At 39.9% G+C, this 14,955-nt stretch overlaps 2 protein-coding genes across 2 annotated transcripts; one reads left to right on the forward strand and one right to left on the reverse strand.

Moving 5' to 3' along the window:
* The first annotated feature begins 678 nt into the window (after positions 1 to 678).
* On the forward strand, positions 679 to 3,259 carry agr2 (anterior gradient 2). Its single transcript, XM_079655282.1, has 8 exons — positions 679 to 820; positions 1,343 to 1,464; positions 1,555 to 1,618; positions 1,704 to 1,756; positions 1,934 to 2,010; positions 2,465 to 2,528; positions 2,866 to 2,949; positions 3,027 to 3,259. Exons 2-8 carry the CDS (start codon positions 1,356 to 1,358, stop codon positions 3,074 to 3,076), a joined length of 501 nt encoding a protein of 166 aa, XP_079511408.1. The 5' UTR covers positions 679 to 820; positions 1,343 to 1,355; the 3' UTR covers positions 3,077 to 3,259.
* A 5,422-nt stretch (positions 3,260 to 8,681) lies between these two features.
* LOC307021074 (zinc finger BED domain-containing protein 4-like) lies at positions 8,682 to 11,741 on the reverse strand. Its single transcript, XM_079652845.1, has 5 exons — positions 11,043 to 11,741; positions 10,608 to 10,734; positions 10,262 to 10,398; positions 9,113 to 10,178; positions 8,682 to 9,015 (listed from the first exon to the last, which is right to left on the reverse strand). Exons 1-5 carry the CDS (start codon positions 11,313 to 11,315, stop codon positions 8,690 to 8,692), a joined length of 1,929 nt encoding a protein of 642 aa, XP_079508971.1. The 5' UTR covers positions 11,316 to 11,741; the 3' UTR covers positions 8,682 to 8,689.
* Between the last annotated feature and the right edge of the window lie 3,214 nt (positions 11,742 to 14,955).

Below are 14,955 nucleotides of genomic sequence, written 5' to 3' on the forward strand. Positions count from 1 at the left end.
TCCTTATGACTGAACCACTGTGTTGACTTTGCATTCAGTTGCACCTTTGTGTCTGAGCCAATCCCATGCAGCCTAATCATCACTAATGTGCTGACTGGTCCTTGGGCCAAAGCCAAGCATCCCTTCGTTCCAAAAGCTATCCCACAAAGATGAATTCAGCTGATTATTAATTATCCAGCACAGTGTCCAAATTGCCTCAAAATGTATATAAAGATGTATAAACCCAGACTGAGCCGCTCATTCGTATTTGCAGAAAACTGACTATTTGTTTCTGACAATTCCATTTAGAAATCTTTTAAGAGTGTGCTGCAGATGTGAAAACATACATTAATGGTAGAACAGAGAAAATGCAGGTTATAACTTGCTATACTGTTCTGATACATTCAACAACTTCAGAAAGATTTCAATCTTAGTTAAAAATGTGTTTATAACTTGCATTTGGAAGAAGACAGACAACATCAAATGCCTTAAAGCTAAAGCTTATATTATGTACAATATGCCCTCCCTGTAATTATGACTTATGCTGATTTCTTTATGTATTCTAACTTAAATATTTAATAGTGTGATCTTACACCAAGATGTAATGGCATGGAAACTTCAAATCACACATTTTCACAATGGAGTTTGGTTGGCAAACAGAAATACAATTTAAATCAACGTAGTATTCCGGTTAGGGGATGGTAAGAGGGCGGGACCACAGGGCAGCAGGTGTTTAAATACCAGGCAGGTGCGAGTGGAGGAACAGCAGATCCTGGAGCTGCGGCTGATACACACACACACACACAAACACACACACACACACCTGAGCCGTCGGAAACAGGTAAGACCCCGGGCAAACTCACTCTACAAATTGTTTTCACTTTCACGGCTGTGTAACTACAGCCAAGTCATTTTAATGTGTGTATATATCCACGTCTCTGACTGTTACTCAAACCATAGGCTGTAACTACTTTGTGATAACTTTTAATAACTTTATTTGGATGAATAGGCAAAGTGCAGGTTGGCATACTGCATCAGTGAATGCAGATGGAAAATAGCTAATAGCAAATTCTGGCATAAATCATCTCTTCTCTTTTGATGTATTTTCATTCATGGTCCCAGGTCAATCAAAACTAGTTTTGGGACAACTTCCACGGTTAGAGTCTGATAGTCATACTTTTTTCGATGTTTCCTGTCCATTACATATTTCAACAAAGTCATCTTTTATAATAGTGATTTTTCTTTCTCACCACTTTTTTTATCAAAGGGAAGGAAGATAAAGTGTATGCCTTTCCTGACAAAATGCCACTTTATACTGTTCCTTAACACAGTTTGACCTTTTACTCTTTCCATTTTGTTCCAGTAAGTCTATAAAGATGATCAAAGCTTTGTTGTCAGCACTCTTGGTCCTGGTGGCCGTGTCCTCCGCCTTTGGGAAATACATCCCCAAAACTGGGAAGAGGATCCCTCAGACTCTCTCCAGAGGTGCGTAGCATCATCTGAGCAAGTGAGAGTGAAAGAGAGTTTTATAAATGTTGAGTCGGTGACTTATCCATAATGTATCCATGTTGCCAGGTTGGGGTGATCAGCTGATCTGGGCGCAGACTTACGAAGAGGGTCTCTACTGGTCCAGGTCACGGTAAGAAAATAACAGTTATTAAAATGCTTTTCCTTTGACAGAGTTGATCTTTGATTCTGATGATTAATGGTATGACATGTTTCAGGAACAAGCCTCTGATGATCGTCTTTCACCTGGCGGACTGCCCACACAGCGCGGGTAAGTCTGACCCCGGATGTAGCACTTATCAATCTTATTAATCTCATTAATCACAGAAGAGAGCCCAACCTGTTTGGACAGCCAGCCGTCATGTGTTTGCTCAAGTGTGACGTCACATCCTGGTTGTACTTCAGGGTTGTGGAGTTTTAACTGTAACACAATGTGTTTCTCCTGCAGCACTGAAGAAGGTTATCACTGAAGACAACGACATCCAGAAAAGGCTGGATGAGGACTTCATCATCCTCAATCTCATGGTAGGTTACATCAGACATCACTGCTTTAAAAGGCGCATTCCACTGAATGTATATGCAAGTTTCCAAATATTTTTCTAACAACAATGTCAAACTCTGAGAACATATAGGTTTGTATTCACTTTACTGTAAACTTGGTGTTTATCTAGTATATTTGATATGCATCACTAAACTAGCTACAATTAGCTTGAAACTTTTGTTTAGTTATTGTTTGTTCAATAATTATCCAAAGTGAACAACCAACCTTTCATCACTTTGAAATGTAAATGTGTCTAAATTTGGATTGCTGCACATATATTATTGTGACATTAACTTTTTTAAACAGCCAGTGAGAATAACTCAAGATGGAAATACAAAAATATCATATAATAACTAACACTTTTCAACCATTGTTCCTGTGGCTCAGTCATTTGTTGACACATCTGTTTGATGATGTGTTTCTTTTTCTCTCCGACAGTATGAAACCACAGACAAACATCTCTCTCCTGATGGACAGTATGTTCCCAGAATCCTGTTTGTCGGTAAGAGCTGTCTTCCTATTAGCCTGTTATCCCGTTAGCATGTTAAGGTTGTGGATGAGGTTACTCAGCTTTTTCTGGTATAACTAAATCATTAAAGTCAAGGCAGTAAGTCATCCGGCTCCGACACGAAGCTGCTTTTGACCAACTTTGTCAGTTTAGTTAACTGTAAGTAGGTTTTTAGTATGCTAATAATGTTTGATTTATTAAAGCTAAGATTGCTTTGTACAGTAATAGCATCCAGCAGCGAAAGACATATTCCGATCCTTTACTCAAGAAAAGGTAGCAATGTATGACTTAAAGACTTAATTCAAATGAAAGTCCAATAATGTCTTTACAGACCCTTCAATGACGGTGAGGGCGGACATCAACGGACGCTACAGGAACCGCCTGTATGCCTACGAACCAGCTGACCTCACACTCCGTAAGTGCTAAGCTAACACACTGAGCTTCGTCTGTGTCCATGAATCAAAAATGTAATGTTTCCTGCCTCTCCCACAGTGAAGACCAACATGGATGCAGCTAAGAAGCTCCTGAAGTCTGAGCTGTGAGCCCAAGGAGTCACATGCGGTCCCTTCAGTTTACACGTGGAAAATTACGCACTGCAAAATTCCTTGTATTCAACTTCACTTGTTTCCGCCTTAAATTCCCTTTCTGATCCTTCCCTTTATTAATATTATTGCTGTACATCCAGAATGTCTTTTAAATAAATATGGAACTGTTCATTCGTACAATATGGGTAATGCTTTTTCATTTGCCAACACATTGCAGGGAATGATAACACTCAAGAGTAAATATGAATAATAAACTAAAGAATAATGCTAACTTAGTGTGCTAATGCTGCTACTACTACTAGTTAACAGGATAGGCTATAGATATATAATATAAATATATAATTCATGCACTGTTGTGCTAATACATCAATGAAATGTAATACTACAGATACTTATGCAGCAACTAAAATCCTGGATATGTTTATAACTTATTTGCCATATCATTGAATCCAGGCTATGATATAAGGGAAATATGAATGTAAAAGTCCCATCCTATATGGTGGTGCAGGGATCAGTCCTAAACTGGAAAATTTGTTTATTTCAGCACTTCCAAAATCCCTTGTTGCGAAATGTTTTTTTTTTAACTTGGTTCATAAAAAACGACAGTAAACCCTAACGTATATGTGCCTGACGCTGTGTTAGCTAAGTGGCTAAATGACACTTATAAACATCATCACTTTAAACATTAGCCGCCTTTAGCTTAGCGGTGTTGTCGCCGGAGCTTATTTTCTGCAGTATTCCTAAATCAAATGAAAAAAATCCCATTGGCCTTGTCTTGGGAGGCTAACTTCCAGATTGACCTACAAAAAAAAGTCATGACTGCACACTATGAAATATTTGTTAAGCCTCAAAGCTAGTTTGCAGTAAGTGGTGGAGAGTTTAAGGATCTATATTCCATCAGTAAGGCCTGCAGGGAACATTAGTGTCTTCAAGGTTACCTGAGGGCAGTGGACACCATATTTGACAGGAAGCAGTTTCCTGCTAAAGCATCCAGCTTTAGCTTCTTTTTTTAATTTTTTTTATCCAGTGCATCGTTCATATGGGGTTGAGTGGAGTGAGCTGCTGCTCCACAATGTTCAGTGAGTCTCTAACAGTGGGTGTTTAGACTATATACACCTGATTAATAAATCCATTGCTAATATACACCTATATAAACACATCGATTAGTATAGCTTTAAAAAGGCATCTTTAAATGTTCAGACTAAAAAAGAAACATAAGAAAAGTTTGATTTTTCATTGGCCCAGGAGTTCCCAATGGTACAGTAAGCCCACCAAATTCTGCAGGACGTATTCTAGACATGGCTTGAGCAAAAGCAAAGCAATCTGGGAAGTATGCCAAATTATTAACAATACAGTTGTTGTTCATTTGTTAAGCAGTATTGTTACGGTGTGTGTAGGAAGCAGGACGCAAATGCAGATTAAAGTAACAAAATAACTCCTTTATTTCAAGGCTAAACTCTTAACAAAGACTGAAAAGAACACTCACCGAGGAACAAGCCATATCACAAGACGAACCGGCAAAGACAGACAGAAAAACCAGAACTTAAATACACACAAGACTAATCATACAAACAAGACACAGGTGAGGAGGGAGGAGAAAACACAGGGACACCAGGTGAACACAATCGGGTAAATTAGACACACCAGGGAAACTAACGACAGGCATCATGATTAATGATATATTTACATGCTTAGACACATGCATACAATCGGCTCTGTACGCAGATGATGGGGCTATAGACAAGTTTACGCGCCAAAACACGGGTAGCGCCATGACACTACACAAATGCACTTCATTTCCGCCGGAAGTCTTTTGCACAGCGTCTGTCGGTGTAAACCGATGTAAACAGTCAGACGGGCACTGGTGTAAACACAGCGATTTCGATGCTAACAGTGATGCTAGCTTGGGAACACGATTCTACTTCTTTGACTGGAGATGGCGTTACTCTCCCCCACCCGAATTCAGTGCAAAACTGGGAGGATAACATGACGACGTGGCCCAGCATAAAACCAAAATAAACTGCCTTATTTAGGTCATGCCCACAGGAGCCAACAGTTGTCTGTTGTTTACATAATGCACAATTTACATGATCTCTTTATGCTGTGCAATATATCATATGTGCCTGTACTGTTTGAGTGAAAATAAAGTTTGATGTAATTTAATTTCATTATTGCACTGTTATTGCATTATTGCATTTCATTTGTTCCTTAGAGTGCTACAATTTCTTTTAACACAGTTCATCATTCATATTAAGCTCATACTGTACATAAATAACACTGAATGAATTAATTGTTGAGAGGAAACTAAAGAAATGGCTTCAACAAGAAAGATCACATGTTTAATCCTAACAGGTATTACAAATTAAAATATAAAAGCAGCCCACACAATTACATCACTATGAAAATATTCATATATAATATTAAAAAATACAATGCATGCAGTATTTGTTGTGTTTATCTGTATTTAATGAACAACATGGCTGGGTGCTGGGTGCTGGTTTGTGGTCGTAGCACTCTCTATCTAACCACTCGTTCAGGTGCTTTCTCGAGTGATTGCAACCAACTACCGCACACGTAGTTCCCGAACCACTTTTCTTCATGTTGTAATTGTTATATCCTCTTTGTCTCTGCGATATCAGTGCTTTGTCGGCACAACGGAGCTAGCTAGCAAAACAAACCCAGTCCGCCAAAACGGAAGTGCATTGCATCGAAGGGAGGAGTTCAGGATGTAGAGCGGAAACGGCTCAATAACTTGTGTATTTGGATGAGGGGAAGAAATGCCCCATACGTAATGGAGAATATAGCTAGAGCGATTACAAAAGTGGAGAGGTGGTCATATAACTGGGGATTCAAAATGTTAGAAAGCAAGTCATGCTACATGGTATTTACAAACAAACGCAAGATTGATGGCCAACAGCTAACACTATATGAGCGTCCAATGACAAAGGTGAATGAGTTCAAATACCTAGGACTGTGGTTTGATAGCAAATACACATGGAAAATGCATATTAATCAAGTGGAAACAAAATGCAAAAAAGTATTACATTTATTGCGAGCTGTAGCTGGATGCAACTGGGGCGCAGATAAACAAGCATTAATAGACATTTACAGATCAATTATGAGGTCCACAATAGACTATGGTTGTATAGTATATGGAGCAGCAGCAAAAACATCGCTTTTAAAAATTGATAGAATACAATATAAAGCATTGCGGCTGTGTATTGGAGCAATAAAGTCATCCCCTATTAATGCAGTTCTGATAGAAGCAGGAGAGACACCTCTGGAGATCAGAGGAGAGAAACTTGCTCTGTCATACTGGGTCAGACTACAAGGTAGTGCAGAAGAAAATATTTCAAACAGAATATTACAGGATTGCTGGGAATATGCAAAATTCCAGGGACGTGGGTTTGGCTGGACGAGTAAGGAAAGAACGAGGGCATATGGAGTAGAGAATATCACGTTTGCCAAAGCAACTCCATTTAGCAGTGTTCCCCCATGGCTGTTCCCAGAAGCTAACATAGATATGAATATCATAGAAAGGAAAAAAGAGTGGCAAATAAATGAAGTGGGAATTAAAACAAGCATGTATCTGAACGAAAAGTACTACAATTACCTACAAATTTATACAGATGGCTCTAAGAACAAGGAAGAGCGTGTTGGAGTTGGCATATACATCCCAGACTTTAAAATATCTATTTTAAAAAGAACATCTGATCAATTATCAGTGTATACAGCAGAAATGCTTGCTGTAATAATAGGATTGCAGTGGGTTGAAGAGGTCAGACCAGATAGGGTGGTTATATGTACAGATTCATTGTCCATATTACAAAGCATACAATCAACAACAACTACTAGAGAAGACATTCTCATAGAACTGAATCATAGCCTGTTAAGACTGCACAGAAGCGGCATAGATCTGCAGTTCTGCTGGGTGCCTGCACATGAGGGGGTGAAAGGGAACGAGTGTGCTGATAGATTAGCAAAAACTGCACTACAAAAGCAAATAAAACTACCAGTTCAACTTGGTAAAGGAGAAGGAAAAGCAGTCATTAAGAAGAAAGGGATGGAGATCTGGCAGAAAAGGTGGGAGAAAGACCAGAAAGGCAAGGACTATTACAAAGTACAAAATACATTTACAATTAATATTCATAAAGAAAGAAACAGAAGGGAGGAAATCATGATGGCTAGACTCCGAATAAATCACACGGCTTTGAACAGTACGCTGTATATCATGGGGAAAAGTGACAGTAACAAGTGTGGGAACTGTGCAGTAAAAGAAGATGTAGAACATATATTGTTAAATTGTGACATCTATAAAGCGGAAAGAGAACAATTAAAGGCTAAAGTCTTAGAGGCAGAGAGGGAGTGGAGTGTGGTTGGTGTTTTGGGAACAAAAGGAGAGGGAGTAAAAGCTACCAGAAAGGCACTGTTTAAATTTTTGAGTGAAACTGGGGTAGGAAAAAGAATTTAACATTAGGTCAGGAAAGAACATAGATTTGTTTTGTTTTGTTTTATTTATTTAATGGTTTTATTAATTTATTTTAATTTTATTTTGATTAGAACATAGGTTAATGAGTTGGAATGATGTGATGATGCATACTCATGTACAGTAGGTGGCGGTATGCACCTTTTAAGTTGTTTGCAATCCGCCAAAAGCAAGAGAAGAAGAAGAAGAAGAAGAAGAAGAACTAACGACAGGGAACCACAGACAGATCTAAACAAGACAAAACACAACGCAGACAGAAAACCAAAGACAGATCTAGACAAGACACAACACAGATAGAAAACCAAAGACAGATCTAGACAAAACAAAACACAACACAGACAGATTGTGACAAGTATTATCAGTATAGTGAACTCCAACAACAATCCACAGCTCATGGTTATCATTTTAACTTTGGTTTGACCAACATAGTGTATATTTAAGTGAGTTAAGCAGTGAAAATGCTTTGGCAAGGAATTTGTTCATAGAGCACATTGTGTTCAGTGTGTGTGTGTGTGTTCCACATCCTGGATGGGCGGGTTTACACTGTCAGCACTGAAGGCTTGTTCCTGTTGCTAGGTTACTGAGGCTCCACGCAGACTGTTAGTAGGCTTGTTTGAGACAAGCGAGATCTGCGCAGACCTGCGCAATTTCGATCAACGTCTTGCTCGTGCGTTGCATGATGGTTAGTCATTTTGTCCGACTTGATCGGTTATGGCTAGAAAGGATCCGTCTTTTGTAAAACTCTCGCGAGAGTTTAGCTGAATGTCACATAGCTGAATGTTTACGTTTGGCCGGCAGCCTTTCAGTTCGTTAACATCAGTGGGCCACAGCAACTAGTGATGGGATAATGATACCTCAAGGAGTGTATTGACACACTATACAAACTGTGTCGGCACTGTATTGATACTGCGCCGGTCACCCAATAGTGCCCCCTGCAGTTGTTAGAAAATCATTGCAGGTAAAGAAATTCCTTGTTTATGTAAATGCTAAACTGAGTTGGTATGTAAAATTTAGCAAATTTGAGTTACAATTCAGAGTTACAATTTGTGACTTATGTACACAATTTTGTTAACTTAACTGTTCAATCATATGAAATAAAATACTTGAGAAAAGAAGTGATTTGTTTATGCATTTTTATTGAGGAGCAACAGCTTTTGTAGTGTCTTTGCTCCAAGGCGATTTCTCCTCTTTGATACCAGTTCCCCCGCCTTAGAAAATACTCTCTCACACGGCACAGATGAACATGGTGAGCAGAGACATTTCAGTGCAAGTTCATGAAGGTGTGGATACGCTCTTTTGTTGCTCTTCCAATATTGCAATGGGTCTTGTTTTCTGGGTAAGTTGCTTTCTGCCAGGTAGCGTTGGACTTCTAGTATCGAATCAGCTGTGGCATTAGAGATCCTCTTGTTCTCCTCAACCTCCATGTCAAATGTTTCCCAGAGATTGTGCCCTAAAAAAAATATAATAATAATAATCACAAGTATATTATCACATGACAAAGTGCCACAGAAATATACAAATAAACAGAAAGAAATGTGTTTTCATACCTGAACTGGGTTCTGATCCATGTGAAGAGCTAGGCCCTTCTTCTGCTGGGTCAGGCTCTTGGCTCCTCATTTGGTCAGCACACTCCAACTTCAGTCTTTTGACAGCTTCAGTTGCCTTCAGTGAGCTGACGAATCCAATTGTTTTGAACCTAGGATCCAAAAGTGTTGCCAGTGTCATCACACTGAGTGATTCCATGCTAGAGATGCATTCTGTTAGCCGCTTTCTCAGATTTTCTGCAAGCTGTTTAGCAGCTGTTTTTCTCACCGTTGACGCTTGACGGTGAAGCTCAACGTGGACCATTTTCAGCATGGGAATAACCTTTGACCCAGAGACTCTTTTTTCCTCAGACAGTTCAGTTGTTGCTTGGTCAAAAGGAGCAAGCACCCTGAGCATCTCTTCAATGGTTTCACAGTCTTCCGTAGTCAGTGGAGTGATGTCCCTTTTTAATGAGGCCAGTGACACCCAGACTGCCTCCTTCTGCTCAGCCATTCTTTCAAACATGTGGTAGGTGCTGTTCCATCTTGTTGGCACCTCATTGATTAATTTATGGACCGGTGTTCCCAGCTGCTGCTGTATTTGAGTGAGCTTCTCTTTGGCAGTAGTGCTCGATCGAAAGTACGTCACTATTTGTCGTGTTTTGTTGCGTATTTCTGTAAGTGTTTCGACCTGATCACATGATTTCCTCACCATTAAATTCATGGTATGGGCTATACAAATGGTATGGCGTATTTGCAGCATCCGAGCCCATGAAATCATGTTTGCTGCTGCATCAGTGACAAGACACCTGACCTTTGCAGCTATGCCCCACTCCTCCATGAGGCTCTTTTTAACTGTGGCCATGTTTTCAGCAGTGTGTTTTTCAGGAAAATGCTGCACTCCCAAGACTGACGTATGGAGTTCATGGCTTTCTTTGTCCACATAGTGGCAAGTAACCGCTAGATATGCCTCCATATTCATGGATGTCCACATATCAGCTGTTAAACTAACAGCAACGGCGCTCTGGAGGTCCTTTTTTGTTTTCTCCTCTTCCTTCTCATACCTCTGGCTCACCAAATCCTTGATGGTCTGAAAATAACCATACAAATATTCTTATACCAAAATATAGTTATATAGTACAAAAACATAATAATAACCTTTCTTAAACATACCTTCCTGCTTGGTAGAACATACAAGAGTATGATGAGCTCCAAGAGCTCCCTGAATCCCTCATTTTCAACCAAGCTGAGTGGCTGACAGTCTTTGATGATCATGTTGACCACTGCCTCATCCACTGCTTGCTTAGGAACTGCAAGCCAAAAGGAAATATTTCGTTAAAAGCTTATTTAAGGTCTGTATTTTTTTTTTTTACAAACAATGTTAATCTAGCAGAGAAATGCAATAGAGGAAAACTTCCCTGATCGGGAATTGAACCGAGGTCACTGGGGAGTGAGCTCTGAATCTTACCCACTAGACCACCAGGGCTGTAAAGTGAATAAGGAGAACATGTCAACATACCTGGGGTATTCTCACGGGTATCTGCTGATTCTTCATCGCCACCATGCCGAGCTCTATAATGCCTCAGCATTGATGAAGTGCTCTTATTGATGTAAGATAGCTCCGTAGAACAGAGCCGACACTTCACCTACAATGACATAAACATTTAATTTATCAGAAAACTATTCAAACCACTTACCAGAACAGAGTAAAAACTAAGGTGGCGCACTGCATTCACTTGTCAAAGAAAAATGACAATGACATAGGGTATCTATCAGGATCTCGTAATAACAAGATAATATGAATAAAGCAACTGTAAGGCTATTTCACTGACTATCATATGTATCACAGGTGACGTTGTGACGACAAAGTGAATGCAATGCGCCACCCAAAAAACATATGGTATATAATGGAAAAACTAACAGTAAACAGTGCTCAAAGGAGAAAAAGATTTACCTTGTTTAGCGTCAGAAGATCAAAATTATTCCACACTGGGGAAAACTTCCTTGAACGATCCATTATAACGCAACAGCAAAACTCCATCCAACAAACCCACGACATGTTGATGCAGTTTGATACCTTATAAACACACTTTGGCGCAACAAATTCAACCGATACACTTCCTGTATCGGTCACGTGATTAGTTCTTAAAGAAATACACGCACCAATACGGGGTTTCACTCTTGGGCTCTCGGCACAGTGCTGACGCACCAGTGTTGCTCGTCCCATCACTAACAGCAACTGATGATGAGAAGCTAAACTATCTATTAATTATGTCAATTACAGGGAGTGTGGTTGTTGAAATAGGGTGTTAGCGGTCTTGCTGGTGTTCAAAGAAGAATGACAACACTGTAGATCACCAACACTATGGTTTATTTTTTATTCACAGGCAAGTCAACGTTGTCGCAGTAAAAGTCCCAAGATAGCTCCTGGTGCAATAAAATGTTCCCTTGCAGTGTTTTACTATTATGTCTGATGTTTCTCTATTAATATTGCTGCTGCATTAATGTGTATGTTGCATCATGTTACTGCTGTAGATGTGTTTCCGAGCCGCTCCGATTACAACGAGAGTTACAACGAGAACGAGACGTCATATTTACACTAGACGGATCCTTTCTAGCCATAACCGACTTGCTCTGGAGGCTCACTCACATGAGACGTTGAAATCTCGTGGGACAAAGACGCCCGCAGCCTTGAGAGCGAGGCGCCGCAGTTCCTCTCCACGGGCTGCGGAGGCGAAATGCTTGATGGGAAACGACTCGCTGGTATGTCGAGCTGAGCGCTCATTGGTGGTTTTTACCCCGTGCTGCTGATGAAGCTCTCCAACTGGCTCGGCAAAAGTTTGTTGTTGTTTTGTGTCAGTTTTACGTCGCCACTTCCTTTCACATTTTTCATCATTGTTCCACAATGTTTATCATCATGAAATTAATATCTATATATTTTATACTATACTTGCACTGCTTACCGTTTTCATACTTTATATATCTTAGCATATTCATACACACTGTTCATACTGCTCACAGGCTGCTGTGTATATTCCTACCCCTCACTGTTTATTCATCATTCAATTACCGTAATTCTATATTTTATTCTGTAGATTGTGTACATTACTTTTCACTTTACTGCTTGTTGCACTCCTGGTTGGAAGCTAAACTGCATTTTGTTGTCTCAGTACCTGTAATATGTGCAATAACAATAAAGTTGAATCTAATCTTGAGCGGGAACAAATGTATTTACTTAGTACATATCTGACATTAACGATTAAACACATGTGTGCATTCTTTATAAATGCAAACCGAGTCAAGCCGACTCCGGAGGTGGCGGTATGCACCTTAAAGTGGTTTGCAATCCGCCAAAAAACCGAGAGAAGAAGAAGAAGAAGTAGAAGAAGTAGAAGAAGAAGAAGAAGAAGCCGACTCGGAGCTGTCCGACTTCAGGCGAGCTTTTTGAGACCTCCCCCGGCTGCGATCGGCTATTCTCGTCTACTTTCGAGGCGAGCCGCAACGCGTCTCAAACAAGCCTATAGAGCTCCTGCGGATGATGTCACATATGCTGGTCACGTGACGAGAAACGAAGGGGGCAGCCATTTTGGCAGTAATCGCGTCAGTAAATTCATTGGCAGGCACTGGCAGACTGTCGAGGATGGTGGATAACTGCTGTGCACCAGGTTGCACAAATAGGCGTGGGAAGAAGAAAGGTGTATCTTATTATCGCATTCCAAAAGACGCGGAGAGGAGGGAAAAGTGGATCGCAGCGATTAAAAGAGCCAGGAGCCGTCTGAACAAGACTGAAAGATGGGACCCCCCGGCCGTTTGCTTTCGCTTATGCAGTGATCACTTCATATCAGGTGGGTGAAGGAATACAGTACAATGCTACAAAAAGTTTTCAAAAAGCAAAAATACAAACTAGTTTCAGACGCACTGCAGTAGCTAATAAACAAACATGCTAACGTGACACTGCCGTAGCTAGACAAGCTAATAAACAAACAATGCTAACGTGACACTGCCTATCAAACTGGAATAATTTAATACTTACCCTTGCAGTGATGATGCCGAAGTTTTTGGATGTAAGACTCCACAGTTGAATGTTGTTTACGAAGCCGGACTGACACCATTTGTAAGCCTCCAAGCTTTTGTAAGCTCTGAGGGAGTCTCCTGAGTACACTGATGGAAAGCTTACAAGATAGCTGTGGATGTCCGCGTAGCGCAAGTCGGGTACATCGTCTTCAGAGCAGGAGGTTATGCTCTTGAAAAGCACACCGGGTGCATTCTATGGGTCGCTTATATTTAATCTTTCTAATTTTGTACTATAAAGCCGAATTTCACTTGAATTAAAATGAGATGTATACTCGCACGGTAGGAAAACGCTGGCGCCGGTCGTCATGTTTACTGCCAAAATGGTGGCTGATAACCAAAAGTCACGTGACCGCAGGAGCTCTATTCTGTGTCCTGAGCTGCTAAGAGCAGGAGAACGTGGCACGAGGTGGTTGGTCAGGACTTCAACTAACATCCTGGGAGTCCTGGTTCAGAGGATGTTAGTTGAAGTCCTATGCTAAGGCAGATTCAGGAAAGGAAAACCAATGTCAAGTCAGCTTTTCTGTGTAGATATATCTGTAACATACTTATCCTTTCACGTTTTCACAGAGCTGATATCGTTTGAACGACAGTAAGTGAATGCATCACTATTCATGGCCCTACTCCTCATAATTCAGTTTAAAGCCAATTTATGACTGAGTTATTTGATTATGTTTCTGTGGTTTTGACTTCAAATGAACTATGTTAGATTTTGCTTGACATTCCACCAAAAACTAGATCGCAATCCCAAAACTATGAAGGGTAACAATTATTAAATCTAATGTAGCTCTCAGTCTTCTTTTATGTATGTAAAGATACTGACTGTTAAGATACTGAATACCAGAGGTGGGAGTAAGTACATGTGCAAGTCATGAGCAAGTCTCAAGTCTTGACCTTAACCTAAGTTTCAAGCAAATCCTAAGTCACTGTGGTGAGACTCAAGCAAGTCAAGTCATTGCTCAGGTCAAGCAAGTCAAGTCAAGTCATACGAAATTCTGATGAATAAGCCCAGTTTCCGCATTTAAATCAGTTAAAAGACAGTGGTTATGAAAATGGATTCAACCCACACTATGATCATATATGGCATTTGGAATTACACATATTTAATTAAAATGTCTGTTAACACTAGAACCGCCAACAGCGTCAGCACCTACATAGATATAATTTTCAAATCATTGAGTGGGAATGCTGTTATCAGCATTCCAACTAACTGTTATTCTACGCACAAAGTTTATTGTTATTATTCCGCCGGTATTTTGCCGCGCTTCTTCTCCCGCATTGAACATCGCAGAAACTCCGTTCAAACATCAAAACGTTCAGCTCGGTCGGGAATCAATGGCTATTACTTTTCTCATTCATAATTTTCATAATTCCAGAGATACATCCCATAATTCATCAAATCTTTAAAATTGAAGTCAATGGAGAAATTCTTCAGACTTCAACAAATCTTCATGCGATTCAACTGCTAACTGTTCATTCATACTTTCACTCAGAAACCTCATTCCAACTTTAAAATGTTACACATCTTTCAGACATTATTCTTGTAAAACAACTTTTAAATCGGATTCTTACTTTTAGAGATATTAAACATTGTTCAGACCTTGTTTTAGAGGTTTTCTTCACATTTTAACATTAACTGGAGTGTGTGATGTCACAGTGAAGGACAGCTTGAAATTCGCATTCATATATTTTTTTAAAACTGCCATAATTCCCAAACCCTACATTCCTGAGACATAATTTATTATGACAAACGTAGGAAAACATCTCGTAGCTTGAAAAATGACAAATAATTAAGC

This window comes from Notothenia rossii, assembly GCF_949606895.1.
Source record: "Notothenia rossii genome assembly, chromosome: 10".
Taxonomy (NCBI): Eukaryota; Metazoa; Chordata; class Actinopteri; order Perciformes; family Nototheniidae; genus Notothenia; species Notothenia rossii.

Coding starts and splice junctions, on each gene's coding strand:
- agr2 (XM_079655282.1), top strand. CDS start 1,356: ATGATCAAAGCTTTGTTGTCAGCACTCTTGGTCCTGGTGGCCGTGTCC. Junction 1,619..1,703: donor CTCTACTGGTCCAGGTCACG/GTAAGAAAATAA, acceptor GACATGTTTCAG/GAACAAGCCTCTGATGATCG. Junction 1,757..1,933: donor GGACTGCCCACACAGCGCGG/GTAAGTCTGACC, acceptor TTTCTCCTGCAG/CACTGAAGAAGGTTATCACT.
- LOC307021074 (XM_079652845.1), bottom strand. CDS start 11,315: ATGGGACGAGCAACACTGGTGCGTCAGCACTGTGCCGAGAGCCCAAGA. Junction 10,179..10,261: donor ATGTTCTACCAAGCAGGAAG/GTATGTTTAAGA, acceptor GGTTATTTTCAG/ACCATCAAGGATTTGGTGAG. Junction 9,016..9,112: donor TGGATCAGAACCCAGTTCAG/GTATGAAAACAC, acceptor TATTTTTTTTAG/GGCACAATCTCTGGGAAACA.